This window comes from Colossoma macropomum, unplaced genomic scaffold, assembly GCF_904425465.1.
Source record: "Colossoma macropomum unplaced genomic scaffold, Colossoma_macropomum, whole genome shotgun sequence".
Classification (NCBI taxonomy): Eukaryota; Metazoa; Chordata; class Actinopteri; order Characiformes; family Serrasalmidae; genus Colossoma; species Colossoma macropomum.
In genome coordinates this window covers 6,725,196-6,742,311 of record NW_023494796.1, presented here as the reverse complement: position 1 = coordinate 6,742,311, position 17,116 = coordinate 6,725,196, and the positions used below count along the sequence as shown (strand labels likewise).

The 17,116-nt window shown below is 41.4% G+C and overlaps 1 protein-coding gene across 2 annotated transcripts; it reads left to right on the top strand.

Annotated features, from left to right (window-relative positions):
* Positions 1–644: 644 nt before the first annotated feature.
* Positions 645–17,116, top strand: ppp2r2ca (protein phosphatase 2, regulatory subunit B, gamma a). 2 transcript variants are annotated; one of them, XM_036583699.1, is made up of 10 exons: positions 645–868; positions 4,907–5,004; positions 5,492–5,666; positions 6,022–6,134; positions 6,427–6,604; positions 9,156–9,320; positions 10,019–10,188; positions 11,942–12,033; positions 12,460–14,140; positions 16,860–17,116. In XM_036583699.1, exons 1-9 carry the CDS (start codon positions 805–807, stop codon positions 12,758–12,760), a joined length of 1,356 nt encoding a protein of 451 aa, XP_036439592.1. In that variant the 5' UTR covers positions 645–804; the 3' UTR covers positions 12,761–14,140; positions 16,860–17,116. The 2 variants fall into 2 exon arrangements, with proteins under 2 accessions (XP_036439592.1, XP_036439594.1); XM_036583701.1 differs by having other exon boundaries at positions 12,460–14,144.

The following is a 17,116-nucleotide window of genomic DNA, read 5'->3' as shown; positions in this document are numbered from 1 at the left end:
GTTGCATAGTGATGCTGTACAGATGCTCAGCAGTATCCTCTCTCTCTCTCTCTCTTTCTCTCTCTCTCTCTCTCTCTCTTTTTCTCTCTCTCTCCCCTTATCCACCTCTCTCTTTCCCACACACACACATACACATACATACACACACATATACACACACACATACTCTGTCACACTGCAGCAAAACGAACAGGACACACACACACACGCTCAGGCCTTCCTGTCGTTTATCGAGTGGGAAAAGAACGTCTTGCTCTCCTTTTTTGATCTTTCATCCTTCATTCCTCTGTGGCTGTCGTCTTCTCCTTCAAGGACTCTACGACTCCACCGCACCCAGGAACATCTGCAGCCTTCACACGAAGACGGAAAGAGAGGAAGAGTGACCACACCACCGCGACCAGGAACAACCACACACACACAAACACACACACACACACACACACACACACACACATACACACACAACAACAGTGTTGTTGCCGGGAGATGAGCTGGAGGAGCATCAGTGGAGGCATAGGTAGGTGTGTGAGTGTGTGTGTGTGTGAGAGAGTGTGCGTGTGTGTCTGACAGTAGCAGTGTACACACTCATCCTTACACACACACTCTCGTTGTTTTAGGTCGGTGGTGATTTGTCTCCAGGACGCTCTTCCTCTTCCTTCTACCAAAGGCCTCCTGTATCCCAGCATGCCGTGCAGCAGGCCACTCTGCTAGGCCGCGGCAGCATGGGCGGAGCCTCAGGACGGCGGGACGCGACGGACCGGACGGGCACACACACACACATACACACACACCCCGCTGCTGCTCATGGGTGAGGACGGAGAGAGTCCCAAACTCAACCACAGCTTCCTCCGAGACTACGTCACTGAGGGTACGTACGCTCACATAGTCATGTACACCCTGACTACAGCTTCAACCTGGAACTTATACACAGCACCAAGTACAGATATACAAATATTTTGTTGGCTAAAGTATAGCTAGTATATAAAGTATATATGTGTGCTTGTATATGTATACAAACATATATATTTACATGTCAGAATCCTAGTCCACAAAATTCTGTCTGAACTCGACTGTAGCCCACAAAATTCTGTCTGAACTCGACTGTAGCCCACAAAATTCTGTCTGAACTCTACTGTAGCCCACAAAATCTGTCTGGACTCGACTGTAGCCCACAAAATTCTGTCTGAACTCGACTGTAGCCCACAAAATCTGTCTGGACTCGACTGTAGCCCACAAAACTGTCTGAACTCGACTGTAGCCCACAAAATTCTGTCTGAATTCAACTGTAGCCACGAAATTCTTCCTGAACTTGATTGTAGCCAACTAAATTCTTTCTGAACCCGACTGTAGCCCACAAAATTCTGTCTGAACTCGACTGTAGCCCCACAGAATTCTCTCTGAACCTGTCTGTAACCCACAATATTCTGTCTGAACCCGACTGTAGCCCACAAAATTCTGTCTGAACTCAACTGTAGCCCACAAAATTCTGTCTGAACCCGACTGTAGCCCCACAAAATTTTGTCTGAACCCAAATGTAGCCCACAAAATTCTGTCTGAACCCGACTGTAGCCCCACAAAATTCTGTCTGAACTCAAATGCAGTCTCACAAAATTCTGTCTGAACCCAAATGTAGCCCACAAAATTCTGTCTGAACCAGATTGTAGCCCACAAAATTCTGTCTTAACCCGACTGTAGCCCACAAAATTCTGTCTATACCCAATTGTAGCCCACAAAATTCTCTCTGAGCCCAACTGTAGCCCACAAAATTCTCTCTGAGCCCGACTGTAGCCCCACAGAATTCTGTCTGAACTCGACTGTAGCCCACAAAATTCTGTCTGAACCCGACTGAAGCCCCATAAAATTCTGTCCAAATCCGAATGTAGTCCCACAAAATTCTGTCTGAATCTGACTGCATTCCCACAAAATTCTGTCTGAACCCGACTGTAGCCCACAAATTCTGTCTGAACTCAACTGTAGCCCACAACATTCTGTCTGCACTCGAATGCAGTCTCACAAAATTCTGTCTGAACTCGACTGTAGCCCACAACATTCTGTCTGCACTCGAATGCAGTCTCACAAAATTCTGTCTGAACTCAACTGTAGCCCACAAAATTCAGTCTGAACTCGAATGCAGTCTCACAAAATTCTGTCTGGACTCGACTGTAGCCCACAAAATTCTGTCTGGACTCGAATGTAGTCCCACAAAATTCTGTCTGAATCTGACTGTAGCCAACACAATTCTGTCTTAACCCGACTGTAGCCCCACAAAATTCTGTCTGAACTCAACTGTAGCCCCACAAAATTCTGTCTGAACTCAGATGTAGTACCACGAAATTCTGTCTGGACTCGAATGTAGCCCACAAAATTCTGTCTGAACTCGACTGTAGCCCACAAAATTCTGTCTGGACTTGAATGTAGTCCCACAAAATTCTGTCTGAACTTGACTGTAGCCCACAAAATTCTGTCTGGACTTGAACGTAGTCCCACAAAATTCTGTCTGAATCTGAATGTAGCCCCACAAAATTCTGTCTGAACTGACTGTAGCCCCACAAAATTCTGTCTGAACTCGAATGTAGCTCCACAAAATTCTGTCTGAATCTGAATGTAGCCCCACAAAAATTTGTCTGAATCTGAATGTAGCCCCACAAAATTCTGTCTGAACCGACTGTAGCCCCACAAAATTCTGTCTGAACTTGAATGTAGCTCCACAAAATTCTGTCTGAATCTGAATGTAGCCCCACAAAATTCTGTCTGAACCGACTGTAGCCCCACAAAATTCTGTCTGAACTCGACTGTAGCTCCACAAAATTCTGTCTGAACTCGAATGTAGTCCCACAAAATTCTGTCTGAATCTGAATGTAGCCCCACAAAATTCTGTCTGAACCGACTGTAGCCCCACAATATTCTGTCTGAACTCGAATGTAGCCCCACAAAATTCTGTCTGAACTCGAATGTAGTCCCAAAAAATTCTGTCTGAACTCGAATGTAGTCCCAAAAAATTCTGTCTGAACCCGACTGTAGCCCCACAAAATTCTGTCTGAACCTGAATGTAGCCCACAAAATTCTGTCTGTGGTCCACGCACAGATTCACATGCAGAACAGTAATCTGAGCTCAGTCACCTTCAGAACATGCAGTAACTCTCCATCACTCACTCTACTGAGTCAGCAACACTGCTCACCTGCAATACTCACCCAGAAAAACTGTAATAATAAAACATCTTCATCATTAAACCACCAGTAGTAAACATCTCTGTTACTAAAGCACCTCTATTATTAAAACACTTTTACTAAAACACCTACTTTATTACAGCAACAGCATTACTAAACACCTTGGCTACTAAAACACTATTCCAAAAACACTATTATGTCACCAATACTTAACATCTCTGTTACAAAAACATCTCCGTTACATTTTTAAAACACCTCCATTCTAAAAACAACACCTTTACTCGTCACCTTCATTACTAAAACATCTTCATTATTACAACACTATTACTAAAACATCTCTACTATTAAACACTTCCATTTTTAAAATAACATTGTTACTAAACACTTCCATTACTAAACACCCCCTTATTAAAATCATTAATCCATCATTAAAACACCTCTGTTATTATGATGTCATAACCCCATTTCCAGAAAAGTTGGGACAGTGTGTGAAATGCTAATGAACACAGCAGAGATTAGTGCATTCTGATCTGCCTGTGTTAAACTGAAAATGGTACAAAAACACAATATTTGATGTTTTACCCTATGAATTTTATTGTATTTTGTAAATGTCCAGATCCAAATCTGATGCCTGTAACATGTTCCAAAAAAGCTGGGACAGGAGCATGTCTGCCACTGTGTTACATCAGCTTTCCTTCAACAGCACTGATCAGAATGATCATTTGGAGACACAAACTGATCCAGTTTTGAAATTGGAATTTTTTTGTCATTTCTTAATTATACCTGCCCTCAGCTGTGCAACTGTACAGGAACTTATTTTGAGTTTAATAAGACATGTTTTCAGTGTGAGACAGATCTGGACTGCAAGCAGGTCAGTCTAGCACCCGCACTCTCAGATTATGCAGCCATGCTGTTGTAACACATGCAGAATGTTACTTGGTGTTGTCATGTTGAAATAGGCATGGATATCCTTGTTAAAAGGCAGCATATGTTGCTCCAAAATATGTTGAGTGTTCATGGTGCTTTCACAGATGCAGGTTAACCACTAATACCAACCCACATCATGACAGACGCTTGATTTAGAACTTTATGCTGGTAGCAATCCATGGTCCTTTTCTTCTTTGGCCCAGAGAACACAATATCCTTTATTCCCATAAACAATCTGAAAGGTGGACTAGTCAGAGAACACTGAGCGTCAGACCATTTCAGGTGAGCTTGAGCCCAGAGAAGTCGGTGGAGTTTTTGGATGTTGTTGATATGTGACTTCAACTGTGCAGAGTACTCTTAACCTGCGTTTGTGGATGCAGCAATGGACAGTGTTTATTGACGATGGGTTGTCCATGTGGGGAACTCCATCACAGAAACATGCCAGTTTTTAATGCTGTACTGTCTGAGGGGTCAAAGGTCACAGGCATTCAGGTGTGGTTTTCAGCCTCTTCCTTTGCACACAGAGAGAGATTTCTCTGGAGTCTCTGAATCTGTTGATTTCATTGTGCACTGTAGAGGCTGAAATACCTGAAATCCTTGCGATTGCTCACTGAGGAACATTCTTTTTAAACTGCTAGATTTTTTGCTTATGTAACATCCCGTTACTAAAATACCTATGTCACTTAAACAAGACTTTTACTAAAACACTGTTACTAACACACATCTGTTACTTAAACAACACTGTTACTAAAACGCTTTCCTTATAAAAACTCCTCTGCTTGTGTCTAATGATTACGTCCTGTATCGCCAGCTGATGTCATTTCTACGGTGGAGTTTAACCAGACGGGGGACCTTCTGGCCACAGGGGACAAGGGGGGGCGAGTGGTCATCTTCCGAAGGGAACCCGAGGTCAGTGAAGTGTGAATATTCAGTTGGGGATAAGCAAAAACTGATTGTGTCTATTTGCTGATTTTTATTTACCCAAATATTTTTTTATATATTATTCAACAATGTTGTTCGAAGCTATTTAATTAAAATATTAACTGCTTCATCATCTAGAGCTTCACTCTGGCTGTAAGGCTAATGAAGAAAATTCCAAATTGATGTAAAATGCCTCTTTTTGAAGGATTTGAAGCATTTGCCAGTTACTTACTTACATCACCTCCACATCTCTAGATTTATTGGCATCCTTGTTAAAGATTAGCAGAATGTTGCTGTAATTTATTTAAGGCTAATCCTACGGTAGAAATGTGGAAATTAAAGTTTCTGGCACTGAGACTTGCTGGAGGTGCAACTAATGATTTTGAGTACTTTTGATTTGTTTCTGTTTTTCCTCAGGAGGTTTTTTCCTTTGAAGGTAAAAAAAGATGTGTATGTGTTTGTCTGTTTGTGTCAGGTTAAAGGAGAAGAGGAGGAGCTTGGGGAAGCAGGAGAGTACAATGTCTACAGCACGTTCCAGAGCCACGAGCCGGACTTTGATTACCTAAAGAGTCTGGAGATCGAGGAAAAAATCAATAAGATTCGCTGGCTGCCCCAGCAGAATGCTGCCCACTTCCTCCTCTCCACCAATGGTGAGCACGGCCAAAGGGCCAAGTCTCTTTCGATCAGGCCAAGCCCACCTGCAAGGTCACTTTTACAATTAAACTTTGCCTTTAAGACATCTATTTGTTGATGACCTCTGTTTCGATGTGCCTCATTCCAAACGTGGTTCAGGCTAAACAAACTGTTTTCTGCAATAATCCTGTAGTTGAAAGGACTAGCAGTGTTAATCTGAGCTCTGAACTCCCCTTTAGCCTTTACCCCCCCCCAACCTGGTGGGGGAGTCTTAGACAACAAGATGGGAACTGGGAAAAATACAGGTCTGATCTGATCAGGAAACCTGATCCAATTTCCATCCTTTGCTACTTCCTTTAATCTTTAAAACAGATAAGACCATAAAGCTGTGGAAGGTGAGTGAGAGGGACCGGCGGCCAGAGGGCTACAACCTGAAGGACGAAGAGGGACGGCTAAAAGACATTTCCACAGTTACCTCACTACAGGTGCACTACTGCCTTCTATTGGTCAGAAAGGTTCTGATAAGACTGGGCTAATAAACTGGATTAGAGTGAAGTGCAACCTGCACAACTGTGTAACGAGTGTACAAGTGTACAAGAGTGAAACAAGTGTAGTGTCACCATGAAATTGGGTGTAGCACAATCATGGAAATAGCTGTAGTCTACTGCTGGGCAAACACACACTGTTTACATACCACTTAGTGGGGGACAAAAGCTGGATTGTTTACTTGTGTTTGCCTGTGTTTACTTGTACTGATGGATTCTGTGTTTGTTGTAGGTTCCCGTATTAAAGCCCACAGATCTGATGGTGGAGGTCCGTCCCCGCCGTGTGTTTGCTAACGGTCACACGTACCATGTTAACTCCATTTCCGTCAACAGCGATGGGGAAACGTACCTCTCTGCAGACGACCTGAGGATCAACATGTGGCACCTGGACATTACTGACCGTAGCTTCAGTATCCTTGCACTCTAACACACCTGGACATTACACTTTAACACACCTGGACAGTACTGACCACAGCTTAAGTAACCTTCCACTCTAACATACCTGGACAGTACCGACCACAGTTTCAGTATCCTTACACTATAACACACCTGGACATTACTGACCACAGTATCCTTACACTCTAACATATCTGGACAATGATTGACCACAGTTTCTGTAACCTTACACCCTAACAAACCTGGACATTACACTCTTACACACCTGGACATTACTGACCACAGCTATAGTATCCTTACACTCTAACACACTTGGACAGTACTGACCACAGTTTCAGTATCTTTACACTCTAACACTCCTGGGCATTACACTCCAAATTGCCTGAAAATTACACACCACCTGGACTTTACGCTCTAACATATCTGGACAATAACTGACCACAGTTTCTGTATGCTTACACTCTAACAAACCTGGAGATTACACTCAAATACAACTGGGTATTACTGACCACAGCTTCAGTATCCTAACAGTCTAACATACCTGGACGTTACACTCTAACACACCTGGACAGTACTGACCACAGCTTCAGTATCCTTTTTCTCTGACACTCCTGGAAATTACTGACCACAGATTCAATATCTTTACAATCTAACACACCTGTACATTACACTCTAACAAACTTCGACATTACTGACCACAACATCAGTATCCTTACATTCTAACACACATGGACATTACCAAACATGTGCTGGGATGCACACATTTTGGAGAGAATAGGAACTACTGACACCTAGTGGAGAGGAGCAGTACTGCAATATAACCTCATATGGGACTTTTTTAAGTGTCTTTTCATCACTGAATCTAGTAAAATCACATCTCAATCAGAGTTAATAGACATGCACTTTCAATGCATGCGTCCCCAAATCAATTATATGTGCTCATTACTATTTACTGCCATGTTCAATGGCTGCTTTGGTGCCAGTGCAGGACTTAATCTGAATCCGAATGAACTGGAGGACTGAATCCGAGGGGTGAATCTGATTGGTATGTGCATGTGTGAGTGATAAACAGTGTCAAAGGTGTTTTCATTACAGTTTCTGTCATTGCAGCTAAACGTCAACTGAAGTGAAAGTGCGTGAGGTGGCATTGCACTATTGTTTGGTTAAATTATTGTGCATGTCAAATTCTAAATAGAAAATATTACAGATTTTACAAATTACAAATTAGGTGCCAGATCTGGGTGGCTTTCGATCCAGATTCACATCCAATACAAAAGATTCAACAAATCTGTAACATGTTTTAATGAGTTCAGTGTTTTTGTTAAATCAGTTTTAGTGTTTTTGTTAAATCACAGCTGATGAAATAGTGGCGGATATTTGATTTAGTTGTAGCATCAAATTGAAAGAAAATAACTAAAAATAAAAAAAGTAAAATGGTGAATGGGGTGACCATACGTCTTCTTTTTTTCTGCGCATTTCTGGATTGCCTAAAATGAATTTGGCTTTGCTTTCATGTTGACATTTGCTTTGTACAGTCTGCTCAGTACTGCCCTCCTGCCCCCAGTGTCCTTTTTTTATATTATAGCCAGAATACAGTCACCCAAGCGTCCATTCAGATTTTACACACGTACAGAATTTTATATAAAATCTTTTAAACAAAACTGAACATTTTATAAATCTGTGTTGTGTTACGTAAAACGTGTGATGGACAGTATTGCGACACGTCTGAAAAAGTCTTTTTGAACGGTTGGATTTGAACAATTTGATTTGCTGGAAAGAGATCTGTGTGTGTGTTATATGAATTCTGACCTAGAAATGAAACCATGATGGAAACATTTAAATAATTCATTAAAGAAATTCTCTCCTCTAAAAACACACTGTGACTGTGTGCAGAAAGACACAACCACTGTTGTGCTTCATCAAAACAATACTTTTGAAAATAATCCCAATTCTCTGAGCCCCCCCATTGCCCCTTACCTCCAGAGTCACCCTTACCCTAATTGTAGTCAATCAATCAAGTCATATTTGGTGTCTGAAGTTTGCTTGTTTAGTTTTAGTTGCATCTCACCAATTTGCTTTAAATTTGTTTACTGCTATCTATGAAAATTGACAAATGCTGCTATTTTTTAGCAAGGCTAACATACTTTAGTCCATGTTTATAGATAACAGTGAGTCATACAGTGTCAGAAACCACACAATCAACTCTATTAGAGAATCTGAACAACTCCACACACTTTGAGGCAAGAAGCTTAAGTTGGCATTCGTATTTTCTGTTCCACCTTAAATGAGCCAGCAACATAATTTGAATGAGAAACAGGAAAATAGGAAGCCAATTTCAGTAACACAATACAATAGTAACATGGTAACACAATACAATATCCGTTTGCACTATTCAAGCTGATGGGATACAAACTTCCATGAATTTTCAGCACATTGTTCTGATGCTAAACGTAAACAGGCATTGGGTGAACATTTGCTTTAACTTAATTGCATTGCAAAGTGCTTACTTAGAGTAGGTTAGCATGCTAACGAGGAGCAGCCTGGTGTCCTTGACTCCCTCCTCAGACATCGTGGACATTAAACCAGTGAACATGGAGGACCTGACAGAGGTGATAACGGCGGCGGAATTCCACCCCCACCACTGCCACCTGTTCATCTACAGCAGCAGCAAAGGGACTCTGAGACTCTGTGACATGAGGGCATCGGCACTGTGTGACAGACACGCTAAGAGTGAGAACACACATACATGCCTGCATCTGCATCTGTAAGTGGAGGTCTGCACGGGATTGTTTTTTCAGTCCTGCTCCCGCCCGCTCCTGCAGAAAATTGGAATCAATTGTCCTGCTACTGCCCCTAACTGAAATGTTTTGTCCTGCTCCCACCCACACAGTTCCATCAAAGCGAACTGACATCCAATATCTGACACAGTCTATTCACAAATGCATTATTTTATGCTGAAATAACACAACAGTCATGGTCATCAGGTTCACTGTGATTTGACCAAACACCATTTATTACCAGTAAACACAAAGTAGGGTTATTTTTGGTGTTTTGTGGTTCATGTGATCAGTTGCATCGCAACCCATTAGTAAGGCAGGTCCCACAGAAACCCGTAGGAGTGCAGACCTCTATTTGTAAGGATCTCCTTCATCTTGGGAATATTACTGTGAGAACTTTCCTCAAATAATAATTAACACAGAACTGTTTTTATCTGAAAAATTATGAGCAGCACTTTATATGAAGAGTGAGGGTTGAGGAACAGGGTACCATACAGTAATCATTTTTTTAAGTATTGGGATCACTTGTTTTCTAAATTATTTTAAAGTAATGAGATGTAATTGATGTAGCCTTAACAGACCTGTAGGTCTCTGGGTTTTTCTCCTAACAATTTAGGCTGAAATTTTGGAGCTGTGCTTGTTCTCTTGTAGTTTTCGAGGAGCCGGAGGACCCGGGGAATCGCTCTTTTTTCTCAGAGATCATTTCCTCCGTTTCGGACGTGAAGTTCAGCCACAGTGGGCGCTACCTGCTCACGCGGGATTACCTCACTGTGAAGGTGTGGGACCTCAACATGGAGAAAGGCCCTGTAGAGACCTACCAGGTGAGAAAGAGATTAATTTCCTCACTAAAATACTTCAGAAGTAGTAATCAATCTTTAGTGTTTGAAAGTATTCAAAAGAATTACAAATCCCTCAGCTTCCTGCCAAAAACCTTAAACACCTGGCCCCTCACCCTACTTTTTGAACCTGGCCTGTTGCCAGGTGAGAAATGACCAGGACCAGGGCCAGATTTGGACAGGAGGAAAGGGGTGTTTTGGCAGGTATCTGGCAATTGCAGTGAGAGGGCCATGACCAGTCAAAGTCCACCTCCCTGTTGGGCATCCCAGGCAGCAGTATTCTGATCAGGAGCGGTGGACCTGGCAATGGCTTTGCAGGATGCAGGAGGATACACAAACAGTCTGTTAAGAGAGAGGGTTATGTTCTGTCGGTCTCACTGCACCAGCTGAGCAGCACTAGAGCAGTTCAGTGGGGTCAGTGGGTGCTGTATCAGACGAAGGCTTGGTCCCTCACTGGGGTGCAGCCGTTGCCACTGCTCATCTTGGTAATGTCATAGTAGGTGTTGCCACAGGCTCTAGAGCACATGGGGTTCTGTCTGGAGTCAACAACAGTAGTGAGGCACTGTGCAGTCACAGTTAGGGCCCCGCTTGCTTTACAAGATGCAGGTTCTTTCTTTTCTCCCAGATTAGGCTGCTCAGTCCCACTGTGAATGTGGGGCTCACTTGCACAAGCCCAAAACAGCTAGTCAAGCAGAGCAGCACTGCTGTGGATACCCCTGGTTTGGTGATTTCCTCACCTTTTCCTCTGCATTTTTCCAATAAAAAAACTGTAAGAAAAAAATAGCTCATAGTACACCCATGCAGGCAACTCCTGGGATTCACCCAGCTACCAGAAAGGCATGCCTGCATTCTCCACCAGTGTGACATCAGCCAGGGAAGGGATCAAGTCACCCTGACAAAAGCTAAATATGAACCCAGAAACACAGACCAGTGTGAGTGCAAGCCTGTTTTAATTTACACACATTGAAACCAAAATTTAGTTGGTTTATTCAAATAGACAGTTCCTTTAGGTTCTCCAGCCAAGTTGCTCCCTCTCATTGGCTTTGAGATTTTGATTTTTAAAGAGTACCAACACACTCTGCTAAAATCTTCAACCCTGCTAAAATTGCTAATCCACTGTAATTTCTAACCCTAATGCAATGTATTACCTGCAAAAATCACTAACCCCACTGTAATCTCTAACCCAGCTATAATGAAATCTGTCACCTGCTATAATCTCTAACGCTGCTGTAATCTCTAACTCTGCTATCTCTAGTCCACTATAACCTTTAACCCTGCTGTAATCTCTAACTTCGGTGTAATCTCTAACCCTGCTGTAATCTCAAACCCCATTGTAATCTATAATCCACTGAAATCTCAAACCCCACTGTAACCTCTAACTTCACTGTAATCTGTGGTTCTCCTATAATCTCTAATCCACTGTAATTTCTAACTCTGCTGTAATCTCTAACTTCACCGCAATCTCTAACCCTGCTGTAATCTATAAACCACTGAAATCTCAAACCCCACTGTAATCTCTAACCTCACTGTAATCTGTAGTTCTGATATAGTCTCTAATCCACTGTAATTTCTAATCTCATTGTAATCTCTTATCAGATGAAATCTGTACCACTGTTGTAATCTCGAATTTACTGTAATCTCTAATCAGATGAAATCTGTACCCTTGCTGTAATCTGTAACCAGTTATAATATCTGACTCTGGCATTGTAATCTTTAACCTGTTATACTGTGTGTTCAGGTGCACGAGTACCTGCGCAGTAAACTCTGCTCGCTATATGAGAACGACTGCATCTTTGACAAGTTTGAGTGTGTGTGGAACAGCACAGATAGGTAAGATCATGTTACACTTTCAAGCGATAGTTCATCCAAACCTCAGATTCCCATAGTCCCTCCCCCCTTACCCTAAATACAATCCATCAGACATGCTTGGTGTCTGAAGTTTGCTGCTTTAGATTTATATGATACGAGGCTAATATAGCTAAGAAGTAATGGAAGTTTATACCCCACCAATCAGCATGGTGCTAACCGCATGTGTAAATCATCACACATTTGTCTCAAACCATGTTGGCTGTTATTTAATCTCTGTGTAGTTTCTGTCTCTGTATGACTATTTCATATAATATTCATGCTTCCAGATGGCTGGATTCACTTTGCTTTTGTCCATTTTTTCTTCTTGTCCAGCAGTACGTCCTGCTCCTGTGTTAGTGTTCTCCATCCCCTCACTGTGTTTCTATCTCTCCCCTCTTTGCCCCTCAGTGTGATCATGACTGGAGCGTATAACAGTTTTTTCCGGATGTTTGACCGGGAGACAGGTCGGGGGGTCACCCTGGAGGCCTGGAGGGAGAGCAGTAAGCCCAGGGCCGTGCTGCGGACCCGCCGGGTTTACACCGGGGGGCGTCGTCGCCGTGGCGATGTGGGGGTGGACAGCCTGGACTTCACTAAGAAAATCCTGCACATGGCCTGGCATCCCGCAGAGAACATCATCGCCATAGCAGCAACAAACAACCTCTACATCTTCCAGGACAGAGTGAACTCGGAAAACCCAGAAAACCAGTGACAGGAACAACTTCTACACTCACTCGGCCGCTGTCATAAGAAAAACTCTCCACTCTTTTTATTTGTTTTTTTTACACCATTTGAAAATGCCACCTGTTCTTTTTATGAACAGTTCATAACAGACATGTAAATCTCTGACCTTCTCTGACGTTCTTTAGTAAATTATTCAGTCATAAAATCTCAAATTTCTCTATGACTGAACTTGATATTGTGGTATGATTCAGAACCATTTTTAAAAATACTGAATACACAAATGTAACTGGAGAAAGTATTTATACATTAGTGGAACATAAACAATAAATTAAGACAATGTTAGATTACCGCACTTGTTTTGAATATAATTATAAGTGATTATGGCCAAAGTTAACATTTATAAACTAGGCAGTCGAATCACCACCTTCAGTTCGATGTGTCTACATGTTTTTATGACTATTTTATTGACGAATGTAACAACAGACATGGTACAAAATGACTTTAATTATAATCTCGCTACACCATCGTACATTGAACTGAATACGTTTTTCTCTTTCTCACATAAAGATACTGTTTTAGAGATTTAGAGGTTTTCTTATGACAGTAACAATGTAAACTCACAGAAAAGTTCCTGTGAAGATGCAGTTCGACACTTTGTGGAACTACAGACACACTCACGGCTAATCATGGCTAATCGCGGCTAATCACTGCTAATCGCAGCTAATAATCAGTGCCCGTTCCCTTTTACTGCCAAGAATGTTGTGCATTTTTTGCTTTGTGACTGACCACACCGTCAGCCAATGACCTGAGATACTGACTGCTTTCAGCCAACCACCAAACGCCCTAAGCCAGCGGTCATCAGAGTCCAGCGTTGTCTGATGATTTCACTCCTTTTATCCACCTACTAAAACAGTAATTAGAGTAGCGGTCATTAATTAGAGAGAAGCAAAATGAATAAAGCAGAGTTAGAGTGGACACATGTTGGGGATGAATGCATCCCTACTAAGGAAAGATACTGCAGGCGCGTGGTGCATCGTGGGTAGGTGGACGGATCAAGGCTGCAGTCAGGAGCAGCAGTTTAATGTTTTCCCTGTGTAAAATCCACCGGTCTGTACCTGCTGTCTACCTGCTGAGTGGACTCTGGGCTGGAAAACAGTGCAGGACCAAGAGGACAGCTGGACCTTGTGGATCCTGTGTTCGGGAGTGTGAACTGCTGCTCTGGGACTGGACTGGATGCAGTTACTCGGTTGTCATGGTTACATGGTTAAGCAGTCTTCCTATCGTGTGCTTCCTAAAACATATCTCACAATGCATCTGTTATTCTACAAGCACTGGACGGCTCATCCCTGATCACCAACGTCTACACCACAGTGGGAACTTCACACCACCAGGACGGATCCTCACCAGTGTGAGTGAGTGTGTATGAGTGTGTGTGTGTGCGAGTGTTTGTGTGGACCACATTCATTTTACTAATGTTAAATTGTGATAAAAACATTGGGTCTTGTGCTCAGGTCAGCAGTTTTCAGAAAGTGACGCACGACGTGACCAAACATTTCAGATCTTAAAAGATTTCGGCAAATATGTAACTAACAATCACCCAATTAACCTCACACTAACCTCAACACTAACCAACAGTAACACTAAGTGAAGGGACACTCCAGCCAAAATAAAATACACCCATCACTAAAACTGCTGTGAACACACTGATACAGTGCTTCAATAATGGACATTCATATCTACATTGAGTCTTTAAATGATGATTTAGGGTTAGTGTACATTTTGAAAGACTATAGCCACTGAAAGGTGGACGCTTGGGGCAGTCTGTTCGAATATTTTCCTCTCCTTAATGTCAGCGGTCGATCGTAGAGGGAGCTAGATAGCTAATGTTTCTGTTAAGAAGCTGAATATCTTATTGGAATTGGAACTTTGCTAATAAGCTAAACCATGAAGTTAGCAAGTCAAGTACTCAGCTAATTAGACAGCTGACTTCAGTTTGTTTGATATCTTTTCCTGGAAAAAACTGAATGAGACAAAGGCTAAAGTGCTAATTCTGGCTAGCAACACCGCTGCATTTGTTAGCCTATAGTAGGTACGATTGACTGGTACTGTAGGGATTCCTAATGAATATGTGACATATTTGCATAATGCATGCTGGGTATTGTAGTGAAATGAGATTAATGAATGAAAACATGGAAATGATTTAAAATTAAAGTGTTAAATGAGGCTGATAGATACAGAGAAGTGTCACAGAGAACTACATAACACAACAAATAACAAACACCAGTTTTATGCCAGAATGGCATTTTAACTAATCCCAAACTCTAATCTTAAACTGAAACTAAACTTAAATGAACACTAATCCATAACTAACACTAAACCTAAATTTACACTAATCCTAAACTAACACTAACCCTAAACTAATACTAATCCTAAACTAACCCTAAACTAACTGGGTATTGTAGTCCTAATCCTAAACTAACACTAACCCTAAACTAACTCTTAAATAACCCTAATACTAAAACTAACCCAACCATTCACTAATATTAATCCTTAATAAACACTGACCCCATACTCACATGACCTCACATCTAAACTAATCTTTAGACTCTACACTAACTTCACACTAACTCTACACTATCTCTATACTAACTACACCATCTCTACACTATTTCTATACTAACTCCACATTAACACTACACTATCTCTACCTGAACGATACCTTAATTCTACACTATCTCTAACATAACTCTACTCTAATTCTGCACTACCTCTACACTAAATCCACACTACCTCTACACTAACTCTACACTATGTATATACTAATTCTACACTATCTCTAAAATAACTTTACATTAACTCTACACTAACACCACAATAACTCCACAGTAACTTTAAACTAACTCTACATTAAATCTACACTATTTTTTTCACTACACTATGTACATACTATCTCAACACTACGTATATACTAACACTACACAATCTCTAAAATAACTTTAACTCTACACTATCTCTACACTAATGCCACACTAACTACACTATCTCTACACTACACACTCTACACTAACACCACAATAACTCTACACTAGCTCCACATTAAATCTACACTATTTTTTCATCTCTACACCAACTCTACACTAACTCCACATAACTCACATAACTACAGTAACTCTATGCTAACTCCACATTATCTCTACACTACACATCTTTTCACTATCTCTACAGTAATTCTACAATATCTCTACAATAAGTACACTGACTCTTCACCATCTTTACTACAACCCTACACTAACTCTACATCTCCGTGCTAACTCTGCATGAACTCTACACTATCTCTACTCCACAGTAACTCTACACTATGTCTACACCAACTCCACATTACCTCTACACCAACTCTACACTAACGCCACATTAACCATACACTAACTCTATACCAACTCTACACTCATGCCACATAAACTCCACAATAACTCTACACTATATCTACACTAACTCTACTCTAACTTCATATTAACTCTACATCAACTCTACACTATCTCTATACTAACTCTACACTAACCTTATCCTAATGCTAACTCTAAACTAAACTCTTAATCTTTTTATTTACCTCTCATTTGTGACCTTCACTAATAAACTCTTTTAGAGTGAGTACAAGAATAACCAACAATAACCGTGTGGGTGGAGCCATGTGTGTAGAGTAATGACAGAGTAAGATGAAGCAGATGAAGGTGAACTACAAAGAGCAACATGAAACACCAAAACTAATCCAGAGAAAACAATGTGGTTTAATGTGTGATTGCAAATTAAAAAAGCAATGTGTATATGTGTGTGTATATGTGTGTGTGTGTGAGTGTGTGTGTGTGTGTGTGTGTGTGTGTGTGTGTGTGTGTGTGTGTTTTGACAGTCACCTGTTATTTTTCATGATTGAGTGTTGGATGTAAAGGTTAAAGGTCACGTTGTCATCTCCTGGACAGACACACTGTGGTGCAGGAGATTCTGCAGGACGGACAATGAAAAATTTAGGACATTAAATTCAATTTGTTCAGATTTGTTATTTTGTTTTCTGAACTCACTGATGAGGCTCCTCCCTCATTCTCTCTTACTCTCTCTCATGTTTCCTCACATAGAGTAACACTGCACTGTCTGCACATCCTGTTACCATGGCAACGGGCCTTCTGCCGTCCCACAATTCCTGCTCCACACGCACAGGCACAGTGAAGCAATCAGGCGGAAGAAGCTGGAGTTTTTCAGTTGGACTTTTTCAGGGCACTCGCATGTTTACCATTAAACAGTGTTACTCATGTATGTATATTAAAGCATAAACATATTCTAACCACACAAGCTGGAGAAATAAAAGGAGGAATGTGTAAATAAGACAATATAA

Bases quoted from the DNA above. Each gene is read 5' to 3' on its own strand.
- ppp2r2ca (XM_036583699.1), top strand. From the start codon at position 805: ATGGGTGAGGACGGAGAGAGTCCCAAACTCAACCACAGCTTCCTCCGA. The intron at 9,321-10,018 runs GTGAGAACACAC...GTTCTCTTGTAG, and splicing joins GTGTGACAGACACGCTAAGA to TTTTCGAGGAGCCGGAGGAC. The intron at 10,189-11,941 runs GTGAGAAAGAGA...CTGTGTGTTCAG, and splicing joins GCCCTGTAGAGACCTACCAG to GTGCACGAGTACCTGCGCAG.